The sequence below is a fragment of the Odocoileus virginianus genome, chromosome 4, assembly GCF_023699985.2.
Source record: "Odocoileus virginianus isolate 20LAN1187 ecotype Illinois chromosome 4, Ovbor_1.2, whole genome shotgun sequence".
Classification (NCBI taxonomy): Eukaryota; Metazoa; Chordata; class Mammalia; order Artiodactyla; family Cervidae; genus Odocoileus; species Odocoileus virginianus.
Genome location: NC_069677.1, coordinates 65266213 through 65280372, shown reverse-complemented (window position 1 = coordinate 65280372; position 14160 = coordinate 65266213). Strand labels below are relative to the sequence as shown.

The window sequence follows — 14160 nt, the reverse complement described above, 5'->3', positions numbered from 1 at the left end:
TTAATGAAACTTATAAACAACAAAATATTGGTTGAAATATTGGTTGAAACTTATAAACAACAAAAATATTGGTGTAGTATATACCTTAATATTACTTTTCTAATTCTCAGTGGTAAACCTCATCTAAGTAAAGAATGCCAATTTACTGATCTATTTTCCCTCACTGAGAAACGGCTATTTTTAGTCATGATAAAGTAACCATGGGTCTTATGTAAAAGTTCTATAATAAACCTGCCAACTTTTAGTTTCCACAGAGATGGAGTTCTAAGCAGAAGCCAGGAGAATTTGCTCTTCCCTCTTGTGGAATTCATGCCAGATCAAAACACAACTTCTGGGATTTCCCTGATGGTCCAGTGATGTAGACTGTGCTTCCAGTGCAGGGGGCACAGGTTCAACCTTGGTTGGGCAACTAAGATCCTGCATGCAACATGGTGCAGCCAAAAATAAAAATGAAATAAAACACTGTTTTAAAAAAAAACACAAAACTGTAACAAACTTAAAGCTTGATAATCATTAAAGAAAAAACACAACTTCTCAGCCCTAGAAAGTACCTTTTCCCTCTTAGTTCTGTTCAGTGCTCACAGTTTCAGATAAGGGAATAGTAGTTATATAATATTAAGTGTGATTAAGAAGAGGGAAGGGGCTTCCCAGGTGGCTCAGCAATAAAGAATATGCCTGCAATGTAGGAAACACTGATACATGAGTTCAATCCCTGGGGTGGGAAGATCCCATGGGGGAAGAAATGGCAACCCACTCCAGTATTCTTGCAAAGATAATCCCATGGACTGAGGAGCCTAATGGGCTACAGTCCATGGGCTACAAAAGAGTCAGACGTGAATGAGCAACTAGACAGCAAAACAACAAGAAAAAGGAAATGTTTGTAATTGCAATTAACTTTTAAAAAAAATACCTGCAATCCACTAAAAGATGGAACAAAATAAACTCCTTCAGAATCTTCCAAGCTTTTGGCCATTTTTTCAGTTTCAGCAGCATCTGTGAACAGATCTGCAAAAACAAAAACAAACAACAACCAAAAAAAAAAAAAAACCCTAAAACAAAACGAAGAGGTTGGGGAGGGACAAACAGAATTATACTACATGACTAGTATTCATTGCATCAACATTTATTACAAATATTATGTGAAAGGTTGCTCACTTAAAAGGGTCAACAAAAAGGCAAGCAGCTCTAGTGTTATGTGGGTTCTCCCACTGCAAAGGTTTACAGCCCATGGAAGGAGTAAGGGAAACGAGAACCCTCATAGATGGGCTTTGTATGAGCAGGCCTTAGTTTTTTATTTAAATATATTTGGGCTGATTAAAAATCAATTCTATGTGTTTTTTGGCATTAAAAAAAATTCTCCTAAAGATAACACTCATTCTAGTTTTCTGATGAAAAGGTCAGCTACTGTAACAACTAGAACAGTCAAACATATTAACCTATAACAACTAAGAGAGTCAACTGAAAAACTATTCTAATGAGTTCTACAAAGGGCTGGTAATACATATACTAAAAGTCAGTCTTTATAAAACAAACAAAAATAAATCAAGATCCAATTTAGTATATTTTTTTACTGAAGTATATAATATAGGAAGATGAACACAGGAAGACAAACAGGTTCTAAGTATAAAGCTGGAAGAATTTTCAGTGTGGATACACTCAGGAAGCCAACACCAAGATCAAGATACCAATTGCTTTTGTTAAACAACACGCTTGTGAACTTCGTTCATTTTGTTACAAGCAGCTGTACTTCACTCATTCTCATAGCTGTATCATATTCCATTCTCACCAAACACAATTCATTCAACTGTTCTACAGCTGACATATATGTAGGGAGTTTCCAGTTTTTGGCTAATATAAACAGGCCACTTTAAATACACATGTATCTTCCTTTTGGTAAGTATCTGTACATATTTCTGGTTGTTATATACCAAGGGATGGAATTGCGAGTCCTAGGATTTTCACATTTACACTAGCTTTAGCAGACATTGCCAAATCATTTTCCAAAGTGGGTTTTTTTTTTTTAAAACCAATTTAAGGCTCCTGTCAGCCATATGAGAGTTCCAGTTACTCTATATTCTTACTAACAATTGATACTGTCTATGGTTTTCATTTTCACTATTAGTTGGAATTGCACAATAACTTGACTTCTTACTTCTCTGTTAGCTAACAAAATTGAAATATTTTTCACTGGCCATTCAGATACATTTGTTTGTAAAGTGACTCCTGAATAAGCATGTGAGAATGACAGCATAGATCAAGTGAAAAGGATCAACACTTGGTCATAATAAATATTGTTGGCCTTACACTGTAAAAATGAAAAATTTATTAAAGACAAGAGGATTATGGAACATTTATGATAAAACTACAATGCAGGAGATGCCAGAGATGCGTGTTCAATCCCTGGGTTGAGGAGATCCCCTAGAGAAGGAAATGGCAACCCACTCCAGTATTTTGGACTAGGAAAACCCATGCACAGAGGACCCCAGTGGGCTATGGTCCTTGGGGCCACAAAGAGTCGGACATGACTGAGCATTTATGCATGTGTGATAAAACTAACATTAATATGGATTGCTCAATAATTATTGCAAATTTTACTAAAAATGATAGTTATTTAAATCCATAAATCCATATTACATTCATTTGTTCAAAATGTCCAGATAACACTTCAAAAACTATTAAGAAAATACTGCTCTTAAAATCTATATATTTAAGAAATCATGTCCAAATGTCTAACTTTTAAAATCAAGATGTAGAAACTATACTAAATGGCAGGTTTGAGGAAAGATTCTGGTAACAGACAAGGAAACAGGGGGAAAAAAATCTAGTTTGTTCACATTCTTTACTGGTTATTCTGTTCTTGCTTGAGGAATTTCTCTAAATAATCTTCTACTTAAACTGTTCTCATATGAGCTTCTTGACAGCAAGTCTTTAGGAGTAAACAGACTTCACTCAATCTCTCCTACTGAATGCAACAAAGAAGCCTGGATGGAATCCTGGATGGATTACAGCAGAGCTATCTAAGGACGCAAAAGAATAAGCAGGCAGTCCAACCAGGGAACTGTCACTACCACCAAACCGGCAGTGAATTTCCTCTTCTTTATTTTCTCTGATATCTCCTGTCCTAGAACCAGGGACAGCGTGAAACCTGAAACTTGGGTCTGCACACTGGGAGTAATCATGAAGAGCTTCTGAGGAAGCCCTTTCTTTCTGATTTGAGGAGAAGGAGGAGTCAGGGGTCTCCTACAGAACAGAGAGTGGGGAAATAATCCCCTTGTTCTTGATTTTTGAATGATTTTTCATTCTACCTGAAAAAGAGAGAAAAAACATTGTATTTTCATGTTTTTGCAAAAAAAAAAAAGAGGAGAGATAAACCAAAAACCAATGAAGTGACTCTCTACAAGGGGAAGGAAGACAAGATGAAGGGATAGGAGAGGGAAGTCAATTGTTCCTTTTACGAATTTTACTTAGAAATCATATTAAAATTCCACACTAAAAAAAAGGTGCTCAAAAAGGATGCAGCAGGGAAAACTAAAAATGAATGATGACAAAAACAAATAAACCCAATTCTTTTCAAGTTAATAAACTCAGTGAAGGGAGAAGAAAAAGAATTAATCTAAGTAAATTTGAATAGCATGGTTTGACCATATACGCTTACTATAAAGAAAAAAAAAACTCTGCAAACAATCTTGAATGCTGTTTGTTGCAGTGGTATAGGTCTAGTAATTCAAATTCTTTGGTGTATATTTAAAGATTGAGCAAATGACTGAGCAAATAATATTGTGTTGGGGGCTAGGGTTCTCAGTGTGGAAAAAGGGAGATAAAAATATAAAACAGGGACCCTTCTCTCGTACACACACACACATTTCTACATTTCTAGCTCTAGTCATTGTTCTTATATATTTAAAAATTTTTTTTAATTTATGAAATTGTATATTTATTTATTTTGGGGGACTGCACCCCATGGCACGAGGGATCTTAGTTTCCCAACCATGGATTGAACCAGGTCCCCCCAGTAAAAGTGTGTTCTAACCACCGGACCACTAGAGAATTCCCTCCGTCATTGGTTTTAAATACCATTTCCCCCTAAAAGGAGGCAGGGCTCACTGGAAAACTTGATGGCAGATACGAAAAACACAAGATAAATTTATCATGTTGTGCCAGAAATTAAGCAAATGCTAAAAAAAAAAAGAATACAGATACGGAGAAGGCAATGGCGCCCCACTCCAGTACTCTTGCCTGGAAAATCCCATGGATGGAGGAGCCTGGTAGGCTGCGGTCCATGGGGTCGCTAAGAGTCGGATGACTGAGCGACTTCACTTTCACTTTTCACTTTCATGCATTGGAGAAGGACATGGCAACCCACTCCAGTATTCTTGCCTGGAGAATCCCAGGGATGGGGGAGCATGGTGGGCTGCCGTCTATGGGGTTACACAGAGTCGGATACGACTGAAGTGACTTAGCAGCAGCAGCAGAAGTCTTGTACAACAATGAAGAAAGATACTTGTTAAATTTGGATTTTAATGCCATTACTAAAGCATAATTTTCATTAAAAAAAAAGAAAGAATACAGATAGACATTTCTAAGCCAGTTTAAGGAGATTTTCACTGACCAAATCTGGGACTATTGAGAATTAAAACACATAAGTAAGAACTAGAAGTTATAACCTGCTGAATGAAATAAGAAACCATTAGTTTATATCAATAATAACAGAGGAAATGGAGGGCTCTTCCTAATATAACAACAGAATGTTAACTAATAAACAGAATGGAAAAATGGAACCAGAAAATACCATTTTTTGAGCCATCCCAGTAAAGACTGATCCAGGTATGAAACATCAATGAAACCTGAATTTAGGGGGTGGGGGAAGTTTGGTGAAAAAAGGGATATCACCTAATTGCAAATTATCTACCAACATATTACTTATGACAAAAAATAGTAATTATACAGCAGAGAAATCAGAAAATATCTTATTCATGTGAACAAAATTAACAGAACCAAAACAGGAATAAGGAACATTCTGCATCTACAGGTATGTATTCTGAGAAAGACACATTATCACTTATTTATAATTTCAACCCAAATACATTACCTAGATCTAGACATGAAAGGGCTTTCCAGGTGGCATTAGGAGTAAAGAGTCTGCCAGCCAATGCAGGAGACATAAGAGACATGGGTTTCAGGAGACAGGGTCAGGAAGATCCCCTGGAGGAAGGCATGGCAACCCACTCCAGTATTCTTACCTGGAGAGTCCCCATGGACAAACAAGCCTGGCGGGCTACAGTCCATGGGGTCGTAGAGACATGAAAAACCCACATTGAGAGACATTCTAGAAAATAACGGATATTCTTCAAAAATATCAGTGGCATGAAAAACAAAGCAAAGCTGAGGAAACTGTCCTAGATTATAGGAACTTATAAGCAATCATGGGCTTCCCTGGTGGCTCAGACACTAAAGAATCTGCCTGCAATGCAGGGGATGCATGTTCGATCCCTGGGTCAGGAAGAGCCCCTGGGGAATGGAATGGCTACCCATTCCACTGCTCTTGCCTGGCAAATCTCATAGACAAAGGAGACTGGAGGGCTACAGTCCATGGAGTCACAAAGAATCAGACACAACTGAGTGACTAACACACACACATATCCTGGACTGGATTCTGTAGTGGAAAAAGATTGCCATGAACGACAGGATTGGGACATATGACAAAATTGGAATGTAGACTGTAAATCTGATGAAAGTACAGGACCCAATGTTAAATTTTCTGAAGTTAATAATCTCACTTGAGGGATTCTTGTTCTTAGGAAGATAATATTCCTAAGAATATTAGGAAGAAGAGAATATTAGGTAAGAGGATATTCTTGTTCTTAGGAAATAACACAGTGAAATACTACAGGAAAAGGAGTAAGATACATGCAATCTATTACCAAAGAGCTGAGAAAATTACATAGATATTTATCTATTTTATAGCATATTGGGGGTTTTGCTGGTGGCTCAGTGGTAAAAAATGTGCCTGCCAATACTGGGTATGACAATTTGATCCCTGGGTAAGAAAAGCCCCTGGAGAAGGAAATGGAAACCCACTCCATTATTCTTGCCTGGAGAATTTCAAGGACAAAGGAGTATGGAGGGCTACAGCCCATGGAGTCACAAAGAGTCAGACATGACTGAGCAACTAAACAACAACAACAAGAGCATACTGGATGGAAAGATGAATGGGTGGATAATAGACAGATATAGTAGTCATGGCAAGATGTTGAAACATGGCAAATCTGGGATAAAAGGTATATAAGAATTTTTGCACTATTTTTATAATTTTGAAATTATTTCAAAACAAAAAGTTGAAACAGTTCTCATTGTCTCTTCCTTTCCTCTCTGTCTCTCCATATACATATTTATACCCTGGGTAACTTCAGTTCAGTTCAGTTGCTCAGTCGTGTCCGACTCTTTGTGACCCCATGAATCGCAGCACGCCAGGCCTCCCTGTCTATCACCAACTCCCAGAGTTTACTCAAACTCATGCCCATCGAGTCGGTGATGCCATCCAGCCATCTCATCCTCTGTCGTCCCCTTCTCCTCCTGCCCCCAATCCCTCCCAGCATCAGGGTCTTTTCCAATGAGTCAACTCTTCACATGAGGTGGCCAAAGTATTGGAGTTTCAGCTTCAGCATCAGTCCTTCTAATGAACACTCAGGACTTATCTCCTTTAGATGGACTGGTTGGATCTCCTTGCAGTCCAAGGGACTCTCAAGAGTCTTCTCCAACACCCCAGTTCAAAAGCATCAATTTTTCGGCGCTCAGCTTTCTTCACAGTCCAGCTCTCACATCCATACATGACCACTGGAAAAACCACAGCCTTGACTAGACGGACCTTTGTTGGCAAAGTAATGTCTCTGCTTTTTAATATGCTATCTAGGTTGGTCGTAACTTTCCTTCCAAGGAGTAAGCATCTTTTATTTTTTATTATTATTATTTTTTTTAGCATCTTTTAATTTCATGGCTGCAATCACCATCTTCAGTGATTTTGGAGCCCAAAAAAATAAAGTCTGACACTGTTTCCACTGTTTCCCCATCTATTTCCCATGAGGTGATGGGACCAGATGCCATGATCTTAGTTTTCTGAATGTTAAGCTTTAAGCCAACTTTTTCACTCTCCTCTTTCACTTTCATCAAGAGGCTTTTTAGTTCCTCTTTACTTTCTGCCATAAGGGTGGTGTCATCTGCATATCTGATGTTATTGATATTTCACCCAGCAATCTTGATTCCAGCTTTGCTTCCTCCAGCCCAGCGTTTCTCATGATGTACTCTGCATATAAGTTAAACAAGCAGGGTGACAATATACAGCCTTGACGTACTCCTTTTCCCATTTGGAACCAGTCTGTTGTTCCATGTCCAGTTCTAACTGTTGCTTCCTGACCTGCATACAGGTTTCTCAAGAGGTGGGTCAGGTGGTCTGGTATTCCCATCTCTTTCAGAATTTTCCACAGTTTATTGTGATCCACAGTCAAAGGCTTTGGCACAGTCAATAAAGCAGAAATAGATGTTTTTCTGGAACTCTCTTGCTTTTTCGATGATCCAGCGGATATTGGCAATTTGATCTCTGGTTCCTCTGCCTTTTTTTTTTTTTTTTTTTTGTGATTAAGGTTTTATTGCTTGTTACATCATTCCATACAACAGACTTTGGCAAAATAATATACTGGGAGTATTAACCAGATGATGGCAACCTTGATGAGGATGTTCGAGTGTTTTACGTAAGGTAGGAAGACGCACCGCTGCCACCATCGTCCCCCGGAATTTGTACATTTCATATAAAAAGAGTAAAAATAGTTCATTGGCATTTAACTAGCATCATTCTTTGTAATCTATGAACCATGACACACCTGAATAATTTCAGAACCTTCTGCATAAAACAAAGCATTTTTTTCCTACTAGCAGACGTAGCAATTTGTTTCTTCAAAAAACAAGCAAATTGGCACAACAGAAATTACGCACACAACACGAAAACAAAAGTTAGCGTATTCCAGTGGTCCTGAATTTTGATGTCTCCATCGTATTAATCCAAGCAATAAAAATGTGATTCAGCATTTAAAAATGAGACTGAGCTTCTTCACTGTAGTTATGCTTACGTTAGATTTCAATCGATTGAACTGACACCTATGTGAATCTAGCAAAAACCACGGCTACAACAATCTGCTCTCTTGCTAAGGAAACGTCTTTAAAAGTTTACTGTTCTTTAGAAACTCAGACCCAAGGTGCACATGTATAACTTGAGGGACCAACAGCTGACCTTTCCAGAAACCACGGCAGTAGTCGAAGTATTTTTGAAGCTGGGGAGCATATACTATCTCACATACATGTCAGTAACTTCCTGCTAAAACTGCACTAATAGTTTCCTCTATTAATGACTTAAAAAAAAATCTAGCAAGTACTACAGTTCAGCATTTGAAAGACTTCTATGTCTATTTGTACACGGATGCCTGGGTTGACACATACATTTGGGTACTGGAAAATGCACAAGGCTTAAAATGTAGTTTTATGTGAAACCACTTAGAACTCAGTTACCAAACAACTAAAAATACACAATGGATAAATAGGAATTTATTAAAACCACTGTCTTTAACAATATAAAAATTAAATATTAAGGCATCTTTTACTCCCATCTAGGTATATGCAGCAAAGAGAAATGGTTTAAATGGGAACAAGCACTTTTATTCAAATATTTTCTAAAGTATTTGGCAGATCTTTTTTTTTTTTCCTTTCTCTGATTCCACATATCATTGAAAGCTCTCAGGATCAAACATCATTACCCAAATCAAAAGTATTAACAGATATATATTTCTTAAAAAGCAGTTCACCCTTGAAAAATAAAAAGGACCTAGAAAGAATATTACATATAAAGTTCAAATACTAGTATTTAAATCTCTCTGAAGCAATTTATGCTTCAGTAATTAAAAGAAAGAAGGAACAAAGACTTAAAGATAAGAAGCCTATTAATACGGATCATACTGTGAACACATTGTTCATTCATATTCTCCAATGGGATAAGAATTTGAAAAGAGCTTAAAACTCCTTTAAAAAATATCATATCCACCGGAATAAGATCACATAAATTGACATTGATTATTTATAATTCCTCACATTTCTCCGTTTATAACTGGTTCCATAAAGTATTATACTAAACAGTAACATTTTCACCTTTTATTAAGGCAAGTTTGTGAAAATAATTTAATACAACCAGATTCCTTTTTCAACTTGAAACTTTTTTTTTAACATAAGAAACATACAAAACAATTGTTTTATAAAAAGCCACCTCAATACCAGAAAAGAGTAATGAAAGATTTTGAACCCCGTTTACTTATTAAAGGATGCTCTTCCTTCGTCTCAGATTCCAAGGGCTATTCATCGTCCTTAGAGCCAGTTTTGCTCAAATGCTTCACCACATCAACCCAGTTCCATCCTCGAGGAAGTTCTCCTTTGTGATCTGTTTTATCTGCCAGTTTACGTTTCTGGGCTTTTTAAAGTTGTTCCTTTTTATCTTTTTTCTTACTTGACGGGGCTGTGCTAGGAGTTTCAACTGAGATGATGTTGCTTATGGATGTAGCAGAATGAACGGGGTGATGGTTCTCCATGAACTGGTCCTTATGGTCCTTGGCGTACTCAAAGAGCGTGTAGGTCATGGCCGTCCCGAGGTGGACTTCCACCGCCTCCTGTAACTTGGCTAGTATGCTCTGTTTTACGTCTGATGATATGGTGTTGTTAAAAAAAGGCATTCATGGATATGGTGGGAGGTGTCTGCGGATAGGTTTCTGTCCAGGAAATCTCTATGAGGAAGGCTTTGGGATCTCCGTTTTCACCTATCTTGTATTGAAATGAAACTGGACTTAATTCCCGGAAACTTTCATCTCCTTCATAAATAGAGCGTAATGCCTCCAGTTCCATCTCCTGGTCCTCGTTGGCACCCATCGCCCCGGTCTCGGGGCGCACGGCGTTTCGCGACAATGAAAAGGAAGCAAGGGCCATGGCCCTGAGGCCAGGGCCGCTCCCTCTCCGGCGCCCTGGGCTGCTGAGACACACGCTTCGCGCGGCAGAAGAGTCTCGCGCCCCCGAGGTCCGGGCTGAGCAGAGCCGTGGGGCCGCGGGCGGGGGGACCGGGAGGCCGCGGCCGCCGGGGCGCCGGGGGACTCGGAGGAGCGGCAGCCGGGCGGTGACCGTAAAAGCCCCCTCCTCTGCCTTTTCTAAAACCAGCTTGAACATCTAGAAGTTCTCGGTTTACATATTGCTGAAGCCTGGCTTGGAGAATTTTGAGCATTACTTTACTAGCGTGTGAGATGAGTGCAATTCTGCGGTAGTTTGAGCGTTCTTTGGGATTGCCTTTCTTAGGGACTGTAATGAAAACTGATCTTTTCCAGTCCTGTGGCCACTGCTGAGTTTTCCAAATTTGCTGGCATACTGAGTGCAGCACTTTCACAGCATCATCTTTCAGGATTTGAAATAGCTCAACTGGAATTCCATCACATCCACTAGCTTTGTTCATAGTGATGCTTTCTAAGGCCCACTTGACTTCACATTCCAGGATGTCTGGCTCTAGGTGAGTGATCACACCACTGTGATTATCTGGGTCGTAAAGATCTTTTTTTTTTTTTACTGTTCTTCTGTGTATTCTTGCCACCTCTTCTTAATATCTTCTGCTTCTGTTAGGTCCATACCGTTTCTGTCCTTTACTGAGCCCATTTTTGTATGAAATGTTCCCTTGGTATCTCTAATTTTCTTGAAGAGATCTCTAGTCTTTCCCATTCTGTTGTTTTCCTCTATTTCTTTGCACTGATCACTGAGGAAGGCTTTCTTATCTCTCCTGGCTATTCTTTGGGACTCTGCATTCAATGGGAATATCTTTCCTTTTCTCCTTTGCTTTTCTCTTCTCTTCTTCTCACAGCTATTTGTAAGGCCTCCTCAGACAACCATTTTGCCTTTTTGTATTTCTTTTCCATGGGGATGGTCTTGATCCCTGTCTCCTGTACAATGTCACGAACCTCCGTCCATAGTTCATCAGGCTCTCTATCAGATCTAGTCTCTTAAATATATTTCTCACTTCCACTGTATAGTCATAAGGGGTTTGATTTAGGTTATACCTGAATGGTCTAGTGGTTATCCCTATAGCTTAAAGATGTTTTAAAAAAATAATAAAATAAAAGAGATCAGTTTACCAATTTACTTTTTATTATCTCTCTCAATTTCATGATTTGCATACCTTTGTCACTTTTGGCTTAGAAATTTAAAATGCTTCTCTTTATTTGCTTCTTAATAAGCATTCATCATTTTCCTCCAAGTATCATTAAGGAATCGATACCATTCACCATTGCAACCAAAAGAATAAAATACTTGGGAATATATCTACCTAAAGAAACAAAAGACCTATACATAGAAAACTATAAAACACTGATGAAAGAAATCAAAGAGGACACAAACAGATGGAGAAATATACCGTGTTCATGGATTGGAAGAATCAATATTGTCAAAATGGCTATTCTACCCAAAGCAATCTATAAATTCAATGCAATCCCTATCAAACTACCAAAGGTATTTTTTACAGAACTAGAACAAATAATATCACAGTTTGTATGGAAATACAAAAAACCTCGAATAGCCAAAGTAACCCTGAGAAAGAAGAATGGAACTGGAGGAATCAACCTGCCTGACTTCGGACTATACTACAAAGCCACAGTCATCAAGACAGTATGGTACTGGCACAAAGACAGAAATATAGATCAATGGAACAGAATAGAAAGCCCAGAGATAAATCCACGAACCTATGGTCACCTTATCTTCGACAAAGGAGGCAAGGATATACAATGGAAAAAAGACAACCTCTTTAACAAGTGGTGCTGGGAAAACTGGTCAACCACCTGTAAAAGAATGAGACTAGAACACTTTCTAACACCATACACAAAAATAAACTCAAAATGGATTAAAGATCTAAATGTAAGACCAGAAACTATAAAACTCCTGGAGGAGAACATAGGCAAAACACTCTCTGACATAAATCACAGCAGGATCCTCTATGACCCACACCCCAGAATTTTAGAAACAAAAGCAAAAATAAACAAATGGGACCTAATGAAACTTAAAAGCTTTTGCACAACAAAGGATACTATAAGCAAGGTGAAAAGACAGCCCTCAGATTGGGAGAAAATAATAGCAAATGAAGCAACAGACAAAGGATTAATCTCAAATATATACAAGCAACTCCTCCAGCTCAACTCCAGAAAAATAAATGACCCAATCAAAAAATGGGCCAAAGAACTAAACAGACATTTCTCCAAGGAAGACATACGGATGGCAAAAAAACACATGAAAAGATGCTCAACATCACTCATTATCAGAGAAATGCAAATCAAAACCACAATGAGGTACCATTATACACCAGTCAGGATGGCTGCTATCCAAAAGTCTACAAGCAATAAATGCTGGAGAGGGTGTGGAGAAAAGGGAACCCTCTTACACTGTTGGTGGGAATGCAAATTAGTACAGCCACTATGGAAAACAGTGTGGAGATTCCTTAAAAAGCTGGAAATAGATCTGCCATATGACCCAGCAATACCACTTCTAGGCATACACACTGAGGAAACCAGATCTGAAAGAGACACGTGCACCCCAATGTTCATCGCAGCACTGTTTATAATAGCCAGGTCATGGAAGCAACCTAGATGCCCATCAGCAGACGAATGGATGAGGAAGCTGTGGTACATATACACCATGGAATATTACTCAGCCATCAGAAAGAATTCATTTGAATCAGTTCTAATGAGATGGGTGAAACTGGAACCCATTATACAGAGCGAAGTAAGCCAGAAAGATAAAGACCATTACAGTATACTAACACATATATATGGAATCTAGAAAGATGGTAACGATAACCTTATATGCAAAAAAAAGAAAAAAGAGACTCAGATGTATAGAACAGACTTGTGGACTCTGTGGGAGAAGGCGAGGGCGGGATGTTTCAAGAGAACAGCATTGAAACATGTATATCTAGGGTGAAACAGATCACCAGCCCAGGTTGGATGCATGGGACAAGTGCTCAGGCCTGGTGCACTGGGAAGACCCAGAGGGATGGGGTGGAGAGGGAGGTGGGAGGGGGGACCGGGATGGGGAATACATGTAAATCCATGGCTAATCCATTTCAATGTATGACAAAAACCACTGCAATGTTGTAAATAATTAGCCTCCAACAAATAAAAAAAATAAATTAAAAAAAAAATAATAAAATTTTCTTTTTTATAGAATTACAGTCATTTTCTTTACTTTCTACTATTAAATTGTGTTTCCAATGCTTTTCCTTGGCCCTATGCTACCTTAGAAAAGATATTTTCAAATTTCCAAGTGGCTAAGTAGCATTTAAATACTGCTTTTACTGTTCATTTTACTATTCTAACTGTATTACATAATACTGTATTCTAACTGTATTACTTAACAAGCTGCAATGTTCCACTCTTGCTTTTCCAAGTATGGCACTGAGAAAAGGATTTGGTGGTGGTAGTTGTTGTGTGTGTCTCTGTGTGTGTGAGAGAGAGAAAAGGGATTTACACAGACTTGAAACAAAAATATAAATGAAACAGAAAGAAGAATGAAAAACAGAAAACAGGTACACTTTGTTGTCTATACTTGATTAACAATTTGTCCCACAAATGACACATCACAGAATTAAAAGCATTCATCAGTTCAGTTCAGTTCAGTCGCTCAGTTGTGTCCGACTCTTTGTGACCCCATGAACTGCAGCACACCATGCCTCCCTGTCCATCACTAACTCCCAGAGTTCACCCAAACCCATGTCCATCGAGTCAGTGATGCCATCCGACCATCTTATCCTCTGTTGTCCCCTTCTCCTCCTGCCCTCAGTCTTTCCCAACAACAGGGTCTTTTCAAATGAGTCAGCTCTTCACATGGGAAGGAAGAAAAAAAGAATACCATTTTGAAGCATCCAACAAAAATACTACTTTCTTTTGTAGACCAAGCATTAACACACATGAAATCTTAAAGCCTAGCTTAATTAGGGGCTCTTGGTATTAAGATCAATTCAATCTCCTAAAAGGATATCCAAATGTTCTTAATGTTCTTAATATATGAAAACAACGTGTTTACATTACAGTAAGAAAACTTAAGTCAGTT

At 38.5% G+C, this 14160-nt stretch overlaps 2 protein-coding genes across 5 annotated transcripts in view; both read right to left on the bottom strand.

The window, feature by feature from the left end:
* GK5 (glycerol kinase 5) overlaps nucleotides 1-14160 on the bottom strand; it is a 94448-nt gene that overhangs the window by 16544 nt on the left and 63744 nt on the right. For all 4 annotated transcript variants that reach the window (XM_070466644.1, XM_070466645.1, XM_070466646.1 and 1 more), the window contains one exon: nucleotides 911-1005. In XM_070466644.1, coding sequence (XP_070322745.1) covers nucleotides 911-1005 — 95 coding nt within the window. The remainder of the gene's footprint in view (nucleotides 1-910; nucleotides 1006-14160) is intronic.
* Nucleotides 8573-10405, bottom strand: LOC110126722 (RWD domain-containing protein 4). Its single transcript, XM_020876569.2, is given in 2 exon segments — nucleotides 8573-9758; nucleotides 9760-10405. Coding segments are annotated over 2 exon segments (858 nt in total). The 5' UTR covers nucleotides 10249-10405; the 3' UTR covers nucleotides 8573-9389.